Raw genomic sequence first — 19,572 nt, 5'->3', positions numbered from 1 at the left:
GATGAGGTGTCTAAAATGTTCCTTATACTATCAGTCGACAGTATAAGGAATTATGGGTCTAGAGAGTCTGTGAAAAAGTCCTTCGGGGTACAAATACTAAAAATGCATATCATAAATGAAACAGTTTTTGGCCGTGCTAGCAGCACAACTTTGTTGTTTGTGGTCAACCACTCGTCCAGACTACTTTTGGTTGGATGGTCTAAAACTAAATCTGATCATATTTTTGAAAATACAGTAGAAATGGCTACCTAAAACATTAGTTACATTTTGAGTAGCTGCTTTGTTATTTGATTGCATTGATTTCAACATGTCTTTGGGTTTCATTCACAACGAATGTATGTAAAAAAACAAACAAGCAAACAATGAAACTTTGATGATAAATAATAATTTTACCAAATTTGAAAACGCAAGCAAATGCTACACGATTTGCAGTCACTGCTCTACTACAGAAATCAGTCTGAGAATAGTGATGGAGCTGCAAGTAAACTCTGGTGAAGCTACTGACACTGAGCTCAACGGTGCTTCACCATAATTCTTTGTTGTCTGTTTACACTCCTCTCCAAAATGCTTTGTTTGGTATTGATCAGGTTCTGCTTCGGTAAAATGATCTCGGACTCACTGCATCGTGCTTTTTCCCTGCAGATCTAGGAAGTGACTACCAGTGGATTGGCCTGAATGATAAGATGTTTGAGAGAGACTTCAGATGGACTGATGGCAGACCAATGGTAAGATAAGCACTATTGATAAGATAAGTGGCTATGGATATAGTTAGATTTACAGACATCAATGATTATTGATCGTGGGGCGATCGTGACTCAAGAGTTGGGAGTTCGCCTTGTAATCGGAAGGTTGCCGGTTCGAGCCCCGGCTCGGACAGTCTCGGTCGTTGTGTCCTTGGGCAAGACACTTCACCCGTTGCCTACTGGTGGTGGTCAGAGGGCCCGGTGGCGCCAGTGTCTGGCAGCCTCGCCTCTGTCAGTGTGCCCCAGAGTGGCTGTGGCTACAATGTAGCTTGCCATCACCAGTGTGTGAATGTGTGGATGACTGTGTGTGTAAAGCACTTTGGGGTCCTTAGGGACTAGTAAAGCGCTATACAGGCCATTTACCATATTGTTCCCCAGTGTAACCATTTGCAATTTGATTTAAAATCAGCCTTCAATGATACATGATGGCTCTCATATAGCAGTAGCAGAGGTGTTTTATTAAGGTACTGTTAATAGCCAGAGTATAATAGTTTCACATTTAACTGAAAGAAAGAAAAACACATGGCAGCTTTCCAAGTCTTTAATAAATGTAGAGCAAACACGTTACAAGAAATGTCTCGGCTCTTAGGGAGCTGTCTACTATCTACATTAGTCAGGCTTATTTCAGTACAGTTTCAAGATGAACCATTTTACATGAACGAATCCAAAATAGATCAGAACCAGATGAAGTGGGGAATGACTGGAACCGAACTGGACTTGGGCCAGATTGGGCCTCAAGATTCATTCCATGATCTTTATTCATTTTTGATATTCTTATTCATTCTACTGTGCAAGTAGAACCAGACGTGGTTTGCTAATCTGTTATGGAGCCTACAGGTTCAGGTAGATTTCTTTGATTTTCAGTGGAAAATATGTTGGGGTTCAGATGTTCTCAGACACTGTACCTTTCAGAATGTTGTTTGACTTCAAAAAACACGAGTCCAATGACAGAATCATGCCTGTTTTTAATGCTGTGCCACCTGAGGGCCCAGATTGATTTTCAGCCTTGTCCCGTGAAGGCAGAGATGATGATATTATGAACTGTAGCTGATGAAATATTGAGGCCTACTTTTTTTCTTCATTGAAGAAAATTATTCAGAAAATGTTCCACAATTAGTAGACAGTTTTTTTTTTGTGTATGTGTGTGTGTTTTTTTTTTTTGCAGATTGGGGAACCTCTGCCCATCTTTACTTCTGCATCTCTAAGTTGCTGATTTTATCCTCAGTCAAGTTTCCGACCTGTTGCTATATTTAACTTGCTGCTGTACCACTCTGAGCATGCCTGATCTCTGGTTAGTACAGTACAATCTGGGAATACCAGGTGCAGTAAGATTTCAATCTTAAATATCATCAGCCTCTCTCTTTTAATGGGTTATGTCCCACAGGCGTTCAAGCTGGCAGTAATTAAACCACTACTTAAAAAGCTACTTAAAAAGCTGGGTTAAGATCACTTGAGTTAATCTCTAGGAATAGAGATTATATCTTAAAGATATAATGATGTGGATGATTAATTTCCTTCTTCTAAATTCAGATAAAACTGATGTTATTTTACTCGGCCATAAATATCTTAGAAATATGATATCTTACACTTACACTAGATGCCATTACCTTGGCCTCCACTGTGAGAATTCTTGGAGTCATTTTTGACCAGCATATGTACTTCAATGCGCATATTAAGCAACTTTGCAGGACTGCTTTCTTCCATTTGCGCAGTATCTCTAAAATTTGAAACATCCTGTTTCAAAGTGATGCTGAAAATCTAGTTCATGCATTTATTACTTCTATGCTGGACTACTGTAATTCGTTATTATCAGGAGGCCCTAAAAACTCCCTGAAAAGCCTTCAGCGCGGCAACAAGGCTACTGACAGGGACTAGAAAGTGAGAGCATATTTCTCCTATATTTGCTTCCCTTCATTGGCTCCCTTGTAGATCCAGAATCAAATTTAAAATCCTGCTCCTCATATACAAGGTCTTGTATAATCAGGCTCCATCTTATCTTAAAGACCGTTATAGTACCATATCACCCCATTAGAGCACTTTGCTCTCAGGCAGCTGTCTTGTGGATATTTAAAGTAGAATAGGAGACAGAGTGTTGAGCTTTCAGGCCCCTCTTCTGTGGAACCAGCATCTAGTTTGGATTCGGGAGACAGACACTTTTAACATTAGGCTTAAAACTTTCCTTTTTGACAAAGCATATAGTGAAGTTTGGCTCAGTTGACCCTGAACCCGCCAAAGTTATCCCACAGCTAAGAGAAGATTCAGGCTACTATGGGGCTTCTCATCATGCACTGAGCGTTTCTTCTTCACTGATCTTTTATCACTCACTATGTGTTTATAAACCATTTTGCATTAGTTATTATTACTACTCTGGCCACCCTTCCCTGAAGCTGGTCCTGGTGGAGGATTTTTCCTATTAAAAGAGAGTTTTTCCTTCCCACTGTTGCTAAAGCACTTGCTCATAAAGGGGCATCTGATTGTTGGGGTTTCTCTATATTATTGTAGTCTTTACCTTTTAATATAAAGCACCTTTGGTGATATATAAATAAAATTGAATTGAATTTAAATTGGCAATAAACCTTATTCGGGGCAAAATGTTCATGTGATGTAGCAGTTGTAGGCAGTGATGACACAATCTCAAACACATGGTTCATCTGCTGGAAACTCAGAGCAAGAAAATTGAAATCTGATCCTGAAGAGGGAGGACTGTGTCATGTGTTATCATTCTTAATACAGACACACCCTGAATGGGGTCAAATCGGAGCCATACACCATGTTAAGTGCGTGCAGTAGATATACAGTATAAAATGAACAAAAATGAACTTTTTGTGTATTTCGTCTGGTATATAAGGCCACACAACCTTGGGTTTGTTTAGGCCTGTTGTTTTTTGTCTCTGCAGCACCACTGTCTGTATATTTTATGAATTACATCCAGTCACATGTGATGAGTATTGACTGCCTTCTGAAGAGGATAGGTGGGGACTTCATAGTCTATATTCACAAAAGAGATATTGTCCATAAGTTGTCCATAAGTAGATACAGCTATCAGTAGCTACGATCGTAAAGAGGACATTAATGAGAAAAATACTGGCAACAGCCAGTGCTGCCCCTTAACCATCCAGCAGTTTCAAAATCCTACATTACCTAATTTTTGAGTTATCGCATTGACAAGTTTTTCAGAAAACCTGACTTCGAATTTGAGTTTGAGGCCACTAAGATTCTAACTTGTAGATTTTTAGCAGATACAACTCATTTTCAAGTTCTCTTATTTACAAACCTTGGTGTCCACACAGTGTCAGGCTGACAGGTTAAAAATCCCCCCAAATGATCTTGTTTTTTTAAGTGTGATTTGACCCTATATAAATAAACCTGAATTGAATTTGTTTTTTTCTGTGCATTTTCCGAGAACAGGAAAGGTGCTTAAATCACAACTAAGATCACAAGTACCTAAAATATTTGGCCAGTAATGTATGTTTTTGCTAAATTTGCAGTTCAAGGTTCAAGATTACTTTATTTCTATCCCTAGGTAAATTTGCTTTACATAAAAAAATGATAGCATTTGGCATCCACTCACAAAGCACACACACACCCATTAAACCTGACAAACACATATTTGATAATTAGATGCGTGATAAAAAACAATATAAATAAGATGAAGATGAATCAAATAAAACAGTAGCACCAGTAGGGACAAAGCTGTTTTTATATTGCTAACTTGGGACTAGAAACCTCCGTCCAGAGGAAAGAAGCTGAAATTCACCCCATAGAGGATGGGGGGCCATTATTAACAATTGATAAAGCCATCCTTTGTATCTGTTGAAAGTACAGGGAGGCTAGACAGGGCTGTGACTCACCTGTCAGGACCATCTCACTATCTGATTCAATGAGTTTTTTCTCTGTGACAGAGGTCTGACTGAACCATGCCACCAAACAAAAAAAGTGCCTGTAGCTTATGCCCTACTTCTGTGATAATGTTGAGGTGGAGGGGGAGAGGTGAGCCCTCGGGTGAACATAGACTATAGTACTGAAAAGTTGTGGAAACTCATGAGGGGGGCAAAAAGGGCACAGTGGCAACCGATAAAAGTTCAACGTCTGGTGTGCAAATAAACTCTCTAACAGTCACAGCGCTATAGTAACGTTTATTCACATACAAGCATACTCCCCCTCCTTGGGATTTCCCCTTTACCCCCACATCCTGATCCCGATGAAATGGAGCTCCAAATCCATCCATCCATCCATCCATCCATCCATCCATCCATCCATCCATCCTCATCCGCTTTATCCGAGGCCAGGTCGCGGGGGAAGCAGCCTAAGCAAAGAGGCCCAGACCTCCCTCTCCCCAGCCACCTCCTCCTCCAGCTTATCCGGGGGAACACCAAGGCGTTCCCAGGCCAGCCGAGAGATATTATCTCTCCAGCGTGTCCTGGGTCTGCCCCGGGGCCTCCTCCCGGTGGGACATGCCTGGAACACCTCACCCAGGAGGAGCCCAGGGGGCATCCTTGTCAGATGCCCGAACCACCTCAGCTGGCTCCTTTCGATGTGGAGCAGCAGCGGCTCTACTCTGAGGGTGAGGGACCAGACAAAGAGCGATTCAGAAGACCCTTATGAAAAGAACATCGAGGGAACAGTTTACCCTGCCCGGGATAGGGTTACCGGGGCCCCGCCCTGGAGCCAGGCCCGGGGCGGGTGCCTGAGGGCGAGCGTCTGGTGGCCGGGCCTTAGTCCATGGGGCCCGGCCGGGCACAGCCCGAAGAGGAGACATGGGCCCATCCTCCCGCAGGCCCACCACCCGCAGGAGGCGCCATAGGGGTCGGGTGCATTGTGTGCCGGGTGGCGGCCAGGAGCGGAGGCCCTGGCGGACTGACCCCCGGCTGCCAAGACTGGCAATTTGGAGCTTTCTGAGCTCTCTCAGAGAGCTCCAAATCCGTCAATTGAAAAATCGACGTCCTGGTCCTGCTCTGTCAGCCATGTCTCAGAAAAAGTCATCACACAGCTGTGCCTGTGTGAAGTCTTTCTGGAACCTAACGTTCCGCTGGAGTTCATGCAGCTTGCTGCTCACAGACTGAACATTTCCCAGGATAACAGAGGGCAGGGGAGTTCGACTGACCTGTTGTCTCCTCAGACACAATTTAACACCTCCATGTCTCCCTCTTTTTGTCTTCCTCTTATCACTTGTTCTGTCTTTTGGTATAAAACCCAGCATACATGGGGTGAGGTCCTTACCACCATACAAGAAGTTAAGTTGTAGCAGCTCCTCACGGGAGTAAACAATCCTCAGCGGGCTTACAGCCTCACACGCATCATGGGAAACAGGCCAGCACAGCTGGGGCCTTATTTAGAAAAGGAAAAAAAACAAACACAAAAAAACAGAAAAACAAACTTAGGATGCTAAGCGCTTGTTCATTGCTGGTCGCTAAGTGCACATGCCATCTTAAATGTAACAGCATTACTTTGTAAACTAATTTAATTAGACAGTCTGTAACATAATGCCCTTTGTAATTTGTCTTCTGATAGCAATATGACCATTGGAGGCCAAACCAGCCGGACAGCTTCTTCCAGTCAGGAGAGGACTGTGTGGTGATGATCTGGCATGAGGGAGGACAGTGGAATGACGTGCCCTGCAACTATCACCTGACATTTACCTGCAAAAAGGGAACAGGTATGCACATGGAAAAACATACGTGTTCTCTTTGGAGACTAAAGGACAACTGGGAAGAATGCTTTCTTTAAGTAAAAAAGCTTAGAGAAGCTTTTTTATTTAACTTTAACTTTGAAGCTTAGCTTCAAAGTTATTGGCTAGGGATAGTAAACATAGAATGAGCTGCATTCATAAACTGTGCAGGTGTAATACACAGACACATATTAGCTAATTTGTGCAGACTAAGTCTGCAGACCAAGTAACAGTCTTTTCAATTTAGTTTAGTTTTATTGCCAGCAGTTGCCAAAGCTGTGTTCTGTACCAGACTCTTCAACATGGATTAGGTTTAGAGGCCAGCCTCAAGTGGCCACGAGAGGAACTGTACTTTTGCGTTAGCTTTGTTTTGTTCAGTGCAGTACTTACATGGGGTGTGGATGAAAAAGTAAGTGTTGTCTGTTGCTTCTAATTTTGTCTCGGTGATCATTCTAACCTTAAACAACAGAATCACAGTACAGTCTTTATCTTTTACTTATCTTTATCTTTCACTTACAGTGCTGTGCATTGTATTAAAAAATGCACATTTTTTTGCATATTTGACACATGTTTCAGATCATCAATCAAATTTTGGTTTTTGACAAAGAGTAAAAACAAAATACAAAGATGGTGGTGTGTGGTCTAACGGGTGCCAGTTGCCATTTAACACATCTATAGTCACATGGAGGTTGAGAACATCATATTACAGTGTCAGGGTATAGTTATTAGAGAGTTCCACGGGAGTCATATGTTGTACAGCATGCCAGATATAGCCAGACTGCCAGAATCTTCCTGGTTTGTTCTCAACCCTGGAAAGTAGCACAGGTGGCATAGGGAGCACAGCTGGGATACCAAGCAAGCATGCTAACCATTTAAATCCCCATTACTCAACATATGGAAGAGCCATCTTGCATATGAAGACCAACAAACTAGAGCTATTGCTGGAAACTACCTCCTCTATTTGGGACTGCTGCGTGTTAATAATCATGGAGACCTGGCTACATCATTAGAGACCATGTTTATTCACACCAGAAGCTAAAAATGACATGAAGTCCAGTTACCACTACTGAAGTCCAGTCACCATGTTTGACTGGTAGTCTGATGTTCTGTTTATGAAATGCTGTGTTAGTTTGATGCCAGATGTAATGGGACTCAAACGTCCAAAAAGTCCAACTTTTGCCTTGTCAGTCAGTCTAAAGTATAAAAGTCTTGGAGATCATCAAGATGTTTTTGGCCGATCTGAGATGAGCCTTTGTTGTGTTTTGGGCAGCTGTAGTTTTCTCCTTGGGACTCACAGAACTGCAGCAAATATGTAGAGCTTTGCTTATGTTTAGAGTTTCCTGCACTGTCCCAAGTGTCAATGGAAATGATTGGTACAGGTTTGTGAATAACATTATTAAACTCTGCATCTCCTGCCAACAGTATCATGCGGTCAGCCTCCTGTGGTGAAGGATGCCCGAGTTTTTGGGGCCACAAAATTGCGCTATGACATCAACACCCTGCTCCGTTATCAGTGTAAGCAGGGCTTCATTCAGAGACACACCCCAACTATACGCTGCCAGGCCAACGGCCAGTGGGACTCGCCTAAAGTCACCTGCACAAGCCGTGAGTCTCCTCCTAATTGTACTTTAGCTAACTTTTTCATTAAAGGTCTGTAAAGTATTTTCAACTGTACTCACTTTTAGTTAATTTCTACATCTGTGCTCTCAGCTGCAACCTACCATAAGACATTTGTTCTTCAACGCCGCCACACCCAGAACAAGCATCAACACAGGCACTATCAACACCACACCAAGAGTCAGGAGGAACACAGACAAAACCAAGGGCAACAGCAGATTTCCAACATCCTGCAGAGCAACTGGATCGCCATTCAGAGTCATCGACAGCTGAGTAAGGAGAGGCAGCTGCAGGTCCGCACTCGCAGCCAGGATCAGATGAAACACTCAGTGGGTTTGTAGTTGTGGACATCAGATTTTTGGTGATGACTAATTGCAGCAGTCTGTCTAGAGGCACCGATAGAGAGTGATGTTCCACTGAACTGTCTATCAGTGTCTCTTGAGGGGACATTTTTACAATTACATTCCAGGATCAGACACCAAGGACAGTTTAGCTTCATTTCCAAACTTCATTTATTGACCACATCAGTCTCCCCACAAAACCATGGTGCTCAGATTATTGATATGCTTCCTTTTCACTGCTTCAAACACCAGCTAGTGCCATTGTTCAAATACTTGGATATGTTGTGTCTGATATAGATATACACAGCCATGTCTCCTAAGGAGGTCGCCCTAAAACCAGGTCTATCAGTCACAACACAGGAGCACTGCAGCCTTTAGCTCCTCAATGCGTTCTACACTTAATAGTCAAAGTGTTCAGTGTAACTTAAGCCATCAGCTTTTAACCTGCGCTCATAAGTCTAGTGCCTTCTGTCAGATTTTAATGCAGCTCAGTGGCAAATTTTTCATTAAAAGGAATTCAAGTCTTTATTCTTTGTTAAACAGCGTAGTCACGTCCAAGCTGGTTAAAGACACTCACACTTTGTTAACTTTTAAAAGGGATGGAAATGGAAAAATTAAATGGAAACATTTTAGCAGTTCTTGAGCAAAACTAACAAAAAATGACAACTTTGAACTTGTCACTGAATTATAAAGATGAGCAAGAATTCCTCACCTCAAATCACCTCAGATTGTTACCTTTGACCACATTTTCAATGTGTCTGCCTATCTGAACTCATTGTTTTTCATTGTTTGTCTGATTTTGTACAAAATATTTTACCTGAGTTTTTTTCTTAATTGAGATTTGATGAACACAAATAGGAAATTGTGATGAATATGTCGTCTGTCTATGCTGTGGCTATTAATCATAGGATATATATTATAAATATTATCTGAAGCCATAAGAATTTAATTTATTGTATACTTCAAAACTATGAAAGGACTGTGATATTGAATAAAGGTCCATGGAACTGAAGTGATATCTTCTGCACTGTTTACAGACTCTTGTCATGATCTTTCTTATTGAGAAATCATGTTATCATTGACAGTATGTATACGCAATGCCGTCCTCTAGTTTTATTGAGATTGTTGATTTTCTTTATTGTGCTGTGACTCAAAATTGACTTCCTCTATTGTCAATGAAAACACTTTTGGTTATTTCTACGTTATTTTTACATTATTAGACACATACCTTCATGTTGCCTTTTCCTGTAGACGTGGAATCAGTTTGTTTATTGTTTTCAAGGAATAAGAGAATGTATAAGAAACAAATAAACATGACCACCTGCTCTATAAGATTTTTTTTATGCATCTCACGTTGTCTTCATGTCCTTCATACATTTTCCTTTAGTATGTTGCATAATAGTATGTAACAATATGAGAACAGCACCACCAAGGCTGGAGGCGGAGCAATATTGGAAAAGCACATGGGAGAAGGACGCAGCCCATAACGGTAATGCTCAATGGCTCGTGAATCTAAGAGCAGACCACAGCAAACTCCCTGAACAAGGTACAGTAACCATCACAGTGGCAAACATTCAAGAGAAGGTCTCCAGTAGTAAGAGCTAGACAGCACCAGCCCCCGACATGAGTCGCGCTTACTGGCTGAAGAAGCTGACGGCACTCCATGAGCATTGGGCAGCACAAATGAACCAGCTGCTAGTTGTTATTGGTTAACTGTCCGTTGCCATGCGTTTACATGCGTTGTTATGGGTTAACTGTCCGTTGCCATGGGTTATCTGTCCGTTGCCATGCGTTTACATGTGTTGTTATGGGTTAACTGTCCGTTGCCATGCGTTTACATGCGTTGTTATGGGTTAACTGTCCGTTGCCATGGGCTATATGACCGTTGCCATGGGTTAACTGTCCGTTGCCATGCGTTTACATGCGTTGTTATGGGTTAACTGTCCGTTGCCATGGGTTACCGGTCCGTTGCCATGGTAACCGGTCCGTTGCCATGGGTTACCGGTCCGTTGCCATGGTAACCGGTCCGTTGCCATGGGTTAACTGTCCGTTGCCATGGGTTAACTGTCCGTTGCCATGCGTTAACTGTCCGTTGCCATGCGTTTACATGTGTTGTTATGGGTTAACTGTCCGTTGCCATGCGTTTACATGCGTTGTTATGGGTTAACTGTCCGTTGCCATGGGTTATCTGTCCGTTGCCATGCGTTTACATGTGTTGTTATGGGTTAACTGTCCGTTGCCATGCGTTTACATGCGTTGTTATGGGTTAACTGTCCGTTGCCATGGGTTATATGACCGTTGCCATGGGTTAACTGTCCGTTGCCATGGGTTATCTGTCCGTTGCCATGCGTTTACATGCGTTGTTATGGGTTAACTGTTTGTTGCCATGCGTTTACATGCGTTGTTATGGGTTAACTGTCCGTTGCCATGCGTTTACATGCGTTGTTATGGGTTAACTGTCCGTTGCCATGGTAACCGGTCCGTTGCCATGGTTACCGGTCCGTTGCCATGGTAACCGGTCCGTTGCCATGGTAACCAGTCCATTGCCATGGGTTACCTGACCGTTGCCATGCGTTATATGACCGTTGCCATGGGTTAACTGTCCATTGCCATGCGTTAACTGTCCGTTGCCATGCGTTTACATGCGTTGTTATGGGTTAACTGTCCGTTGCCATGGGTTATCTGTCCGTTGCCATGCGTTTACATGCGTTGTTATGGGTTAACTGTCCGTTGCCATGGGTTATATGACCGTTGCCATGGGTTAACTGTCCGTTGCCATGGGTTAACTGTCCGTTGCCATGCGTTATATGACCGTTGCCATGGGTTAACTGTCCATTGCCATGCGTTAACTGTCCGTTGCCATGCGTTTACATGCGTTGTTATGGGTTAACTGTCCGTTGCCATGGGTTAACTGTCCGTTGCCATGCGTTAACTGTCCGTTGCCATGCGTTTACATGTGTTGTTATGGGTTAACTGTCCGTTGCCATGCGTTTACATGCGTTGTTATGGGTTAACTGTCCGTTGCCATGCGTTTACATGCGTTGTTATGGGTTAACTGTCCGTTGCCATGGGTTACCGGTCCGTTGCCATGGGTTACCGGTCCGTTGCCATGGTAACCGGTCCGTTGCCATGGTAACCGGTCCGTTGCCATGGGTTACCTGACCGTTGCCATGGGTTAACTGTCCGTTGCCATGCGTTATATGACCGTTGCCATGGGTTAACTGTCCGTTGCCATGCGTTAACTGTCCGTTGCCATGCGTTTACATGCGTTGTTATGGGTTAACTGTCCGTTGCCATGGGTTATCTGTCCGTTGCCATGCGTTTACATGCGTTGTTATGGGTTAACTGTCCGTTGCCATGCGTTTACATGCGTTGTTATGGGTTAACTGTCCGTTGCCATGGGTTATATGACCGTTGCCATGGGTTAACTGTCCGTTGCCATGGGTTACCGGTCCGTTGCCATGGTAACCGGTCCGTTGCCATGGTAACCGGTCCGTTGCCATGGGTTAACTGTCCGTTGCCATGGGTTAACTGTCCGTTGCCATGTGTTAACTGTCCGTTGCCATGCGTTTACATGTGTTGTTATGGGTTAACTGTCCGTTGCCATGCGTTTACATGCGTTGTTATGGGTTAACTGTCCGTTGCCATGGGTTATATGACCGTTGCCATGGGTTAACTGTCCGTTGCCATGGGTTACCGGTCCGTTGCCATGGTAACCGGTCCGTTGCCATGGTTACCGGTCCGTTGCCATGGTAACCGGTCCGTTGCCATGGTAACCAGTCCGTTGCCATGGGTTACCTGACCGTTGCCATGGGTTAACTGTCCGTTGCCATGCGTTATATGACCGTTGCCATGGGTTAACTGTCCGTTGCCATGCGTTAACTGTCCGTTGCCATGCGTTTACATGTGTTGTTATGGGTTAACTGTCCGTTGCCATGCGTTTACATGCGTTGTTATGGGTTAACTGTCCGTTGCCATGGGTTACCGGTCCGTTGCCATGGTAACCGGTCCGTTGCCATGGTAACCGGTCCGTTGCCATGGTAACCAGTCCGTTGCCATGGGTTACCTGACCGTTGCCATGGGTTAACTGTCCGTTGCCATGCGTTATATGACCGTTGCCATGGGTTAACTGTCCATTGCCATGCGTTAACTGTCCGTTGCCATGCGTTTACATGCGTTGTTATGGGTTAACTGTCCGTTGCCATGGGTTAACTGTCCGTTGCCATGCGTTAACTGTCCGTTGCCATGCGTTTACATGTGTTGTTATGGGTTAACTGTCCGTTGCCATGCGTTTACATGCGTTGTTATGGGTTAACTGTCCGTTGCCATGCGTTTACATGCGTTGTTATGGGTTAACTGTCCGTTGCCATGGGTTACCGGTCCGTTGCCATGGTAACCGGTCCGTTGCCATGGTTACCGGTCCGTTGCCATGGTAACCGGTCCGTTGCCATGGTAACCAGTCCGTTGCCATGGGTTACCTGACCGTTGCCATGGGTTAACTGTCCGTTGCCATGCGTTATATGACCGTTGCCATGGGTTAACTGTCCGTTGCCATGCGTTAACTGTCCGTTGCCATGCGTTTACATGCATTGTTATGGGTTAACTGTCCGTTGCCATGGGTTACCGGTCCGTTGCCATGGTAACCGGTCCGTTGCCATGGTAACCGGTCCGTTGCCATGGTAACCAGTCCGTTGCCATGGGTTACCTGACCGTTGCCATGGGTTAACTGTCCGTTGCCATGCGTTATATGACCGTTGCCATGGGTTAACTGTCCATTGCCATGCGTTAACTGTCCGTTGCCATGCGTTTACATGCGTTGTTATGGGTTAACTGTCCGTTGCCATGGGTTAACTGTCCGTTGCCATGCGTTAACTGTCCGTTGCCATGCGTTTACATGTGTTGTTATGGGTTAACTGTCCGTTGCCATGCGTTTACATGCGTTGTTATGGGTTAACTGTCCGTTGCCATGCGTTTACATGCGTTGTTATGGGTTAACTGTCCGTTGCCATGGGTTACCGGTCCGTTGCCATGGTAACCGGTCCGTTGCCATGGGTTACCGGTCCGTTGCCATGGTAACTGGTCCGTTGCCATGGTAACCGGTCCGTTGCCATGGGTTAACTGTCCGTTGCCATGCGTTATATGACCGTTGCCATGGGTTAACTGTCCGTTGCCATGCGTTAACTGTCCGTTGCCATGCGTTTACATGCGTTGTTATGGGTTAACTGTCCGTTGCCATGGGTTACCTGACCGTTGCCATGGGTTAACTGTCCGTTGCCATGCGTTTACATGCGTTGTTATGGGTTAACTGTCCGTTGCCATGGGTTATCTGTCCGTTGCCATGCGTTTACATGCGTTGTTATGGGTTAACTGTCCGTTGCCATGCGTTTACATGCGTTGTTATGGGTTAACCTTCCGTTGCCATGCGTTTACATGCGTTGTTATGGGTTAACTGTCCGTTGCCATGGGTTACCGGTCCGTTGCCATGGTAACAGGTCCGTTGCCACGGTAACCGGTCCGTTGCCATGGTAACCGGTCCGTTGCCATGCGTTTACATGCGTTGTTATGGGTTAACTGTCCGTTGCCATGCGTTTATATGTGTTGTTATGGGTTAACTGTCCGTTGCCATGCGTTTACATGCGTTGTTATGGGTTACCGGTCTGTTGCCACTCTTCTCTTTCTTTGCTGTCTTAACACTAGGAGTCCCAGGCTTCTACCTTTCTACCTTTAAAACCCACCACCAGCCAAATGGCTGGTAGCCAAGTGGAAGCTAAATTGGCTAGTCATTCATATGTAAATTAGGTTGTTAGCTGGGAATTCTGGAGGGAGGGGAGTGGGGGTGTGTGGATGAGGGGGTGGGGGAGCTGCTAAAAGCTGTGAACTTCCTTTTGTGTTTCATCTCGATGCATTCTCAATCATCCAGGGAAATAAATCTCCAAAAGTCACCAACTTGGAGTGTTTCAGTTTGCCATCTTAGGGAGAAATCAACACACATGGGTGTAGGTCCTTTGTTGCTGAGATTTATTGATAAAAACAGTACAAAAAACCAACCATTTGTACACATATTTACAAATAATAATAAAAAGTGAGTTTCTCAATATATTCCTGTCCTTTGGACGTCTAGTGAAAAACAGTTTTCTGTCTTGACTGATCTGTAATCACTTTTCTACATTTATATCCAGTTTTTTGCCATCGAGATCACCACAGTCCAAATGCAAAAGCTTTAAAGCAAGACTTAGGAAACCAGTGGGTGTCGTTATGGTATTTACTTCTGGCATCTGTAATGAATTTTGGAATGAATATTGTTAGAATTATGTGAATCATATACTTTAGTTCTGATGAGTGGCTCCATAGTCTCATGGTTTACACGTTGTGGCTCGAGTGGTTTGTATACAGATCAATGCTTGGGCAAGATACTGAACCCTGAGTTACCTCTGTGTGTGTGAATGCATTCAGCAGATAAAAGCACAAGGCACTATATAAATACCATTTCTTTTACATTCACCTAAGAAGTGAAAAAATCTCCAGTTTAATCCCAGCTGGAGACAAAAATCCCTTGGGGGTGTCAGGAACGGAAATCCACTGTGAATAAGGGGAGCAGCTGAATAAAGCTTTTATGCTGGAGCCCTCATGGTCACTATATTCAAACACTTTTCACCACAATCATAAAACATCAAATGAGGAATTGTCCATAAAGTCCTGAGTGCTTAAAAAGAAGTTGCAAGTTCTTCACTGGAAATACACCTACTGGTTTGTTGGGGGCAGATGATTAGTGCCCAGACTTTCAGAAACAAATAACCAAACACAGAAAACATAACAAACCACAAATGTCTGCCAGGGTTTCAGCACTGAGCTGGGAAACATCTTGTTATTTATGCGAGCTGAGCCTATTTGAATAAGAAAAATACTGCTTCTTTCACAATATACCAAATCTTTTCATTTCTTTTGCCTGAGTCACTGAGAAATTTTCTTCACTCCGCAGCCCACCAACTTCACGAACCCAGTGTATGCCACCCTGTACATGGGTGCCCACAACAGCCGCAATTCTCTGGCGAGCACTGATGAAAAGAAGGAGCTCCTCTCCCAGGTTGACGAGGACATGAGCGACCCCCTGGCATAGACCTCGGCATGGACTGAACTCTGCCAACATTGCCCTGCCTCGCCCAACCTAGAGCCAGCGAGCTCTCTCATTTTATGCCTTTACCAACTGAAAAGAAAAGCAACAAAAAAACATAAAAACGAGAACACTGTATAAAATGTATAAAATGAAGAACTACTTTTTTTAAGTGATTGCAGTATTATATTTTGTTCTTTGACAAAAAGGAAAACAAATCCTCTGGTGACGGAAAAGAAACCATTTTATAGACATTTTATCCAGTTCTTTTTCATTTTGCTCACTTCCTCACAACTCAGAATGGCTTACTGAAGGCCAGACAGTCCTGATCTCCAAGGACCCCCAGAAGAGAACTTTCCCATCCAACCACTGGCCAATAACCTGCCTCAGTACCACATGGACGCTGCTGTCAGGCATCATAGCAGCTAAGAAGAACAATACATGAGTGGGGGGACAAAAAGGAATTGTCAGGAATACCGGTGTTCTGGGAATCCATCCTACCTGACAAACCATCCTACCCGTTGTTTCTACGCATGCGCGCAACACGAAATTCAGTGGCGAACCGTCTTACCTTTGTGAATATAAGCTACAAACATACTCTGACGGGTAAAATTATGTGCCAAACCGTCCTACCTTTGTAAAAGTGATGTACAAGCATACTTTAACAGCTATAATTAAGTGGCAAATCGTCCCACCTTTGTTAATATGGGCTAGAAGCATAATTTTACAGCTAGAATTCAGTGGCAAATCATCTTACCTTTGTTAATAAGAGCTAGAAACATACTCTGACGGGTATAAATACGTGCCAAACCATGCTACCTTTCTGAATGTGACCTACAAGCATACTTTAACAGGTAAAATGAAGTGGCAAACCATCCTGGCTTTATGAATGTGAGCTACAAGCATACTCTGATGGGCAAAGTTAAGTGGTAAACCGTCATACCTACTTACGTTTGTGCTGGAATTACTGTGTGACAGCAGAAATGTGCATAAACTACTTACGGTAGGACGTTTTGCCAAAGTAGGACGTTTTGTCAGAACAGCGGAGGAGTGAAAGACCAGCTACTGGTAGACAGGGCAGTGTGGACTAGGCTGACCAACCTGAGCACTCCCTGGAATGATTACAAGAAAGCCTATGACTCGATGCCCCACACCTGGATCCTGGAATGCCTGGAACAGTACAAGATCAACAGGACCCTAAGAGCCTTCATCAGGAACTCAGTGGGGGTGTGGTGGACAACACTAGAGACCAACTTCAAGCCCATAGGACAGGTTGCCATCAAGTGCGGGATCTACAAAGGAAATGCTCTATTCCCACTGCTGTTCTGTATAGGCCTGAACCCCCTCAGTGAGATTACTGACAGGACTGGCTACGTATACTAACTACAGAATGGAGCAATATGTATGTATGTATGTATGTATGTATATATATATATATATATATATATATATATATATATATATATATATATATATATATATATATATGTGTGTGTGTGTGTGTGTGTGTGTGTGTGTGTGTGTGTGTGTGTGTGTGTCATTGCAAGACATAATACAAATAAGCAACTGAAGTTAAAGAGGAAATCATGGAATCAATTATTAAACCAAAGTGTATTCTAAATTTTTGACTCATCAAAGTAGCCACCTTTGGCAGATGTATCAGCTGAACACACACGTGGCATTCTTTCTACATTCTTTTCTACTTCAGAAAGCTCTCCCCATATCTGTTGCTTTCACTCCAGTTCATCCCAAAGCAGGTCAATGGGGTTTAAGTCTGGAGACTGTGCTGGTCACTCCATGTTTTCAAGCTTACCAGCTTGTTCTTTTTTTCCTAAGGTAGTTCTGGCATAGCTGGGTCTTATATTTGGGTCATTATCTTGCTGTAGAATGGACCCCTGACCAACTAGGCACATACCAGAGGGTACTACATGGCGCTACAGAAAGTTGTGGTAGCTGTTTTGGTTTAGGGTGCCTGTCACTCTGTACAAGTCACCGACCCTGGATCCAGCAAAACAGCCCCAGACCATCACACTTCCTCCATGTTTAACAGTTGATGCCACACACTGTGGAACCATCCTTTCACATACTTGACGGCGTACAAAGATCCTGTGTGATGAACCGAAGATTTGAAATTTTGATTCATCAGTTCATAATACCTTCTTCCAGTCTTCAGTATCCCAATGGCAATGTTTCATGGTCCAGGGAAGCCTCTATGTCTTATTCTGACATCTTAGCAATGGCTTTATTCCTGCAACTTGTCCTGTCAAACCTACAGCTTGAAGTCTTCTCTTCTTTTTTTTTTTTTTTTGCCTGTCCCGTTTGGATCTTTAGCCATCAGAATTGTTGTCTGAAGGCCAAGAAAGATGCCAAATGGATTTACTTTACCAAGTGGATCATCATGGCCTTGCCATATCGGTCCATTTGATTGACCTTTATTATAATTATGTATTTATTTTATTTTCGTTTTTTAAAGACGGGACAGACATGACTGGGGGAGAGGGAGAGAAAGAAAAATAGAGGGGAGAAGAGATGGTGAGAAAGGGAGGAAGAAAAAAAAAGAAAAACAAACAAAACACCTGGATCACCTGTATGGAGATTAAAAAAAACAGAAGAGAAACAAACAAGAAAGAGCAACGTAATAAAAACAACACCATCACAATAAACTAGCTAACAATAGATAACAGTAGATACTTTTTTAATTTCACCTGTTGAGAATGAAAAAACAAAGCAAGTAGAAGAAAACGAGAGCAACATAATAAACAACATCACGATGATCTATGGGAATATGACAGTAAATACTAAATATTGAATATTATTGTGCAGCACGTAAGATCGACAGCGCACAGTGTGCTTTGAGGTAGGAGCCAAAAACGGTGTAGTTTGTGTGTGTGAGCACCCGTGTGTACACCTGTGAGCATGAACGCGCTTGTTTTTAAAAGGTTCCTTCATGTGTGCACAGCCCCGTCCACCAGGGCATGAAGCAGGTATGGAGGAGATCAAAACTCCAGACATCCAGAGGCCTCCAGAACACAAGAGACCAAGGAAGACCAACAGAGGGGCAGCCGCGCCACTGTCCCAGAAAGAGCTGAGGAGAGTCCCAGATGAGGGGTCACTCAGCTGCCGAGGAGCAGAAGAAGTCGGGGGGGGGGGGGGGGTTGCAGTGACATGCCCGTGAGCTCCGCCGGCAGCCAGCTGTGCCAGAGTGACCGAGCCCCAGGCCGAGAGGCCGAGGGCACCCCACCCCCGAAGTGGCCCGAGCGAGCCCCAGGCTCCAGACCTCTTCCAGTTTGAGTTTGCCCCAGTTTCTGAGTGCCTTTTGATGGTGAAGGAAACTGTACTCACTGACACCTTAACTTTCTTTCCAATTTCTCTGTAGGAAAGACCTACATTTCTAAGTGTTATGATGGTCTGTCTCTCTTCCCTTGTTATTTGCCCTTTTCTCACCATTTTTCTAGCAACGCACTACTTTCTGCAGTACAAGACAGTTCAACTGATGTTCACGAGGGTACCACAGTGTGTTCCAGCACTGCTGTTATGCAGACAGAGGGGGTTGTAAGTGATCCAGAAAAGTTGGAACACCTGTAGGAATTAGTAGCACGAGCTTTGAGGGCTTGATCAACCTCCATTGCTGCAGAACAACTTTAAATTGTTAACGCATTTTGTGTTCCCTGAAACAGGCCTTTTTGTATAATTCTGAAAATCTTTGACCGGTACTGCTGTCTTTGTTTATTGTGGATGTCTATATATAATCTGTGCTCTCTTTGTAATGTTAAACAGACAGCTTTCCTGAAAATAGCACAAACAAAAGAATCAGCATGAAAACCAACATGCCGTCACTCAGCTTTTAAAACAGTCATTTACTTTGGCAACATGCTGTATTTCAGTTACAAAATTAACTGATGCAGCACCATGAATGGCCTCAGTGTTCCCACTGGAAAAACATTTTCATGTAAGCAGGACCCCTCCCTCTGCAAACATTTACACATTACAGCATTACCCAAGAACTACAGCTCTGCAAATACACATCCTAACAAATAAAGGGCAGACATTAACTTTGATGATTTTTCTTTTCCGCTGCAACTACAGTGGAAT

The 19,572-nt window shown here is 43.8% G+C and overlaps 1 protein-coding gene across 1 annotated transcript in view; it reads left to right on the top strand.

The window, feature by feature from the left end:
* The window catches only part of vcanb (versican b), a 36,592-nt gene extending 26,916 nt beyond the window's left edge, over window positions 1-9,676 (top strand). Inside the window, exons 13-16 of the mRNA XM_080875533.1 lie at window positions 643-725; window positions 6,255-6,399; window positions 7,834-8,016; window positions 8,122-9,676. Coding sequence (XP_080731659.1) covers window positions 643-725; window positions 6,255-6,399; window positions 7,834-8,016; window positions 8,122-8,369 — 659 coding nt within the window. The 3' untranslated portion in view covers window positions 8,370-9,676. The remainder of the gene's footprint in view (window positions 1-642; window positions 726-6,254; window positions 6,400-7,833; window positions 8,017-8,121) is intronic.
* The last annotated feature ends 9,896 nt before the right edge of the window (window positions 9,677-19,572 follow it).

This window comes from Rhamphochromis sp. 'chilingali' (assembly GCF_963969265.1).
Source record: "Rhamphochromis sp. 'chilingali' genome assembly, chromosome: 2".
Taxonomy (NCBI): domain Eukaryota; kingdom Metazoa; phylum Chordata; class Actinopteri; order Cichliformes; family Cichlidae; genus Rhamphochromis; species Rhamphochromis sp. 'chilingali'.
This window is presented reverse-complemented; position numbering and strand designations above follow the sequence as displayed.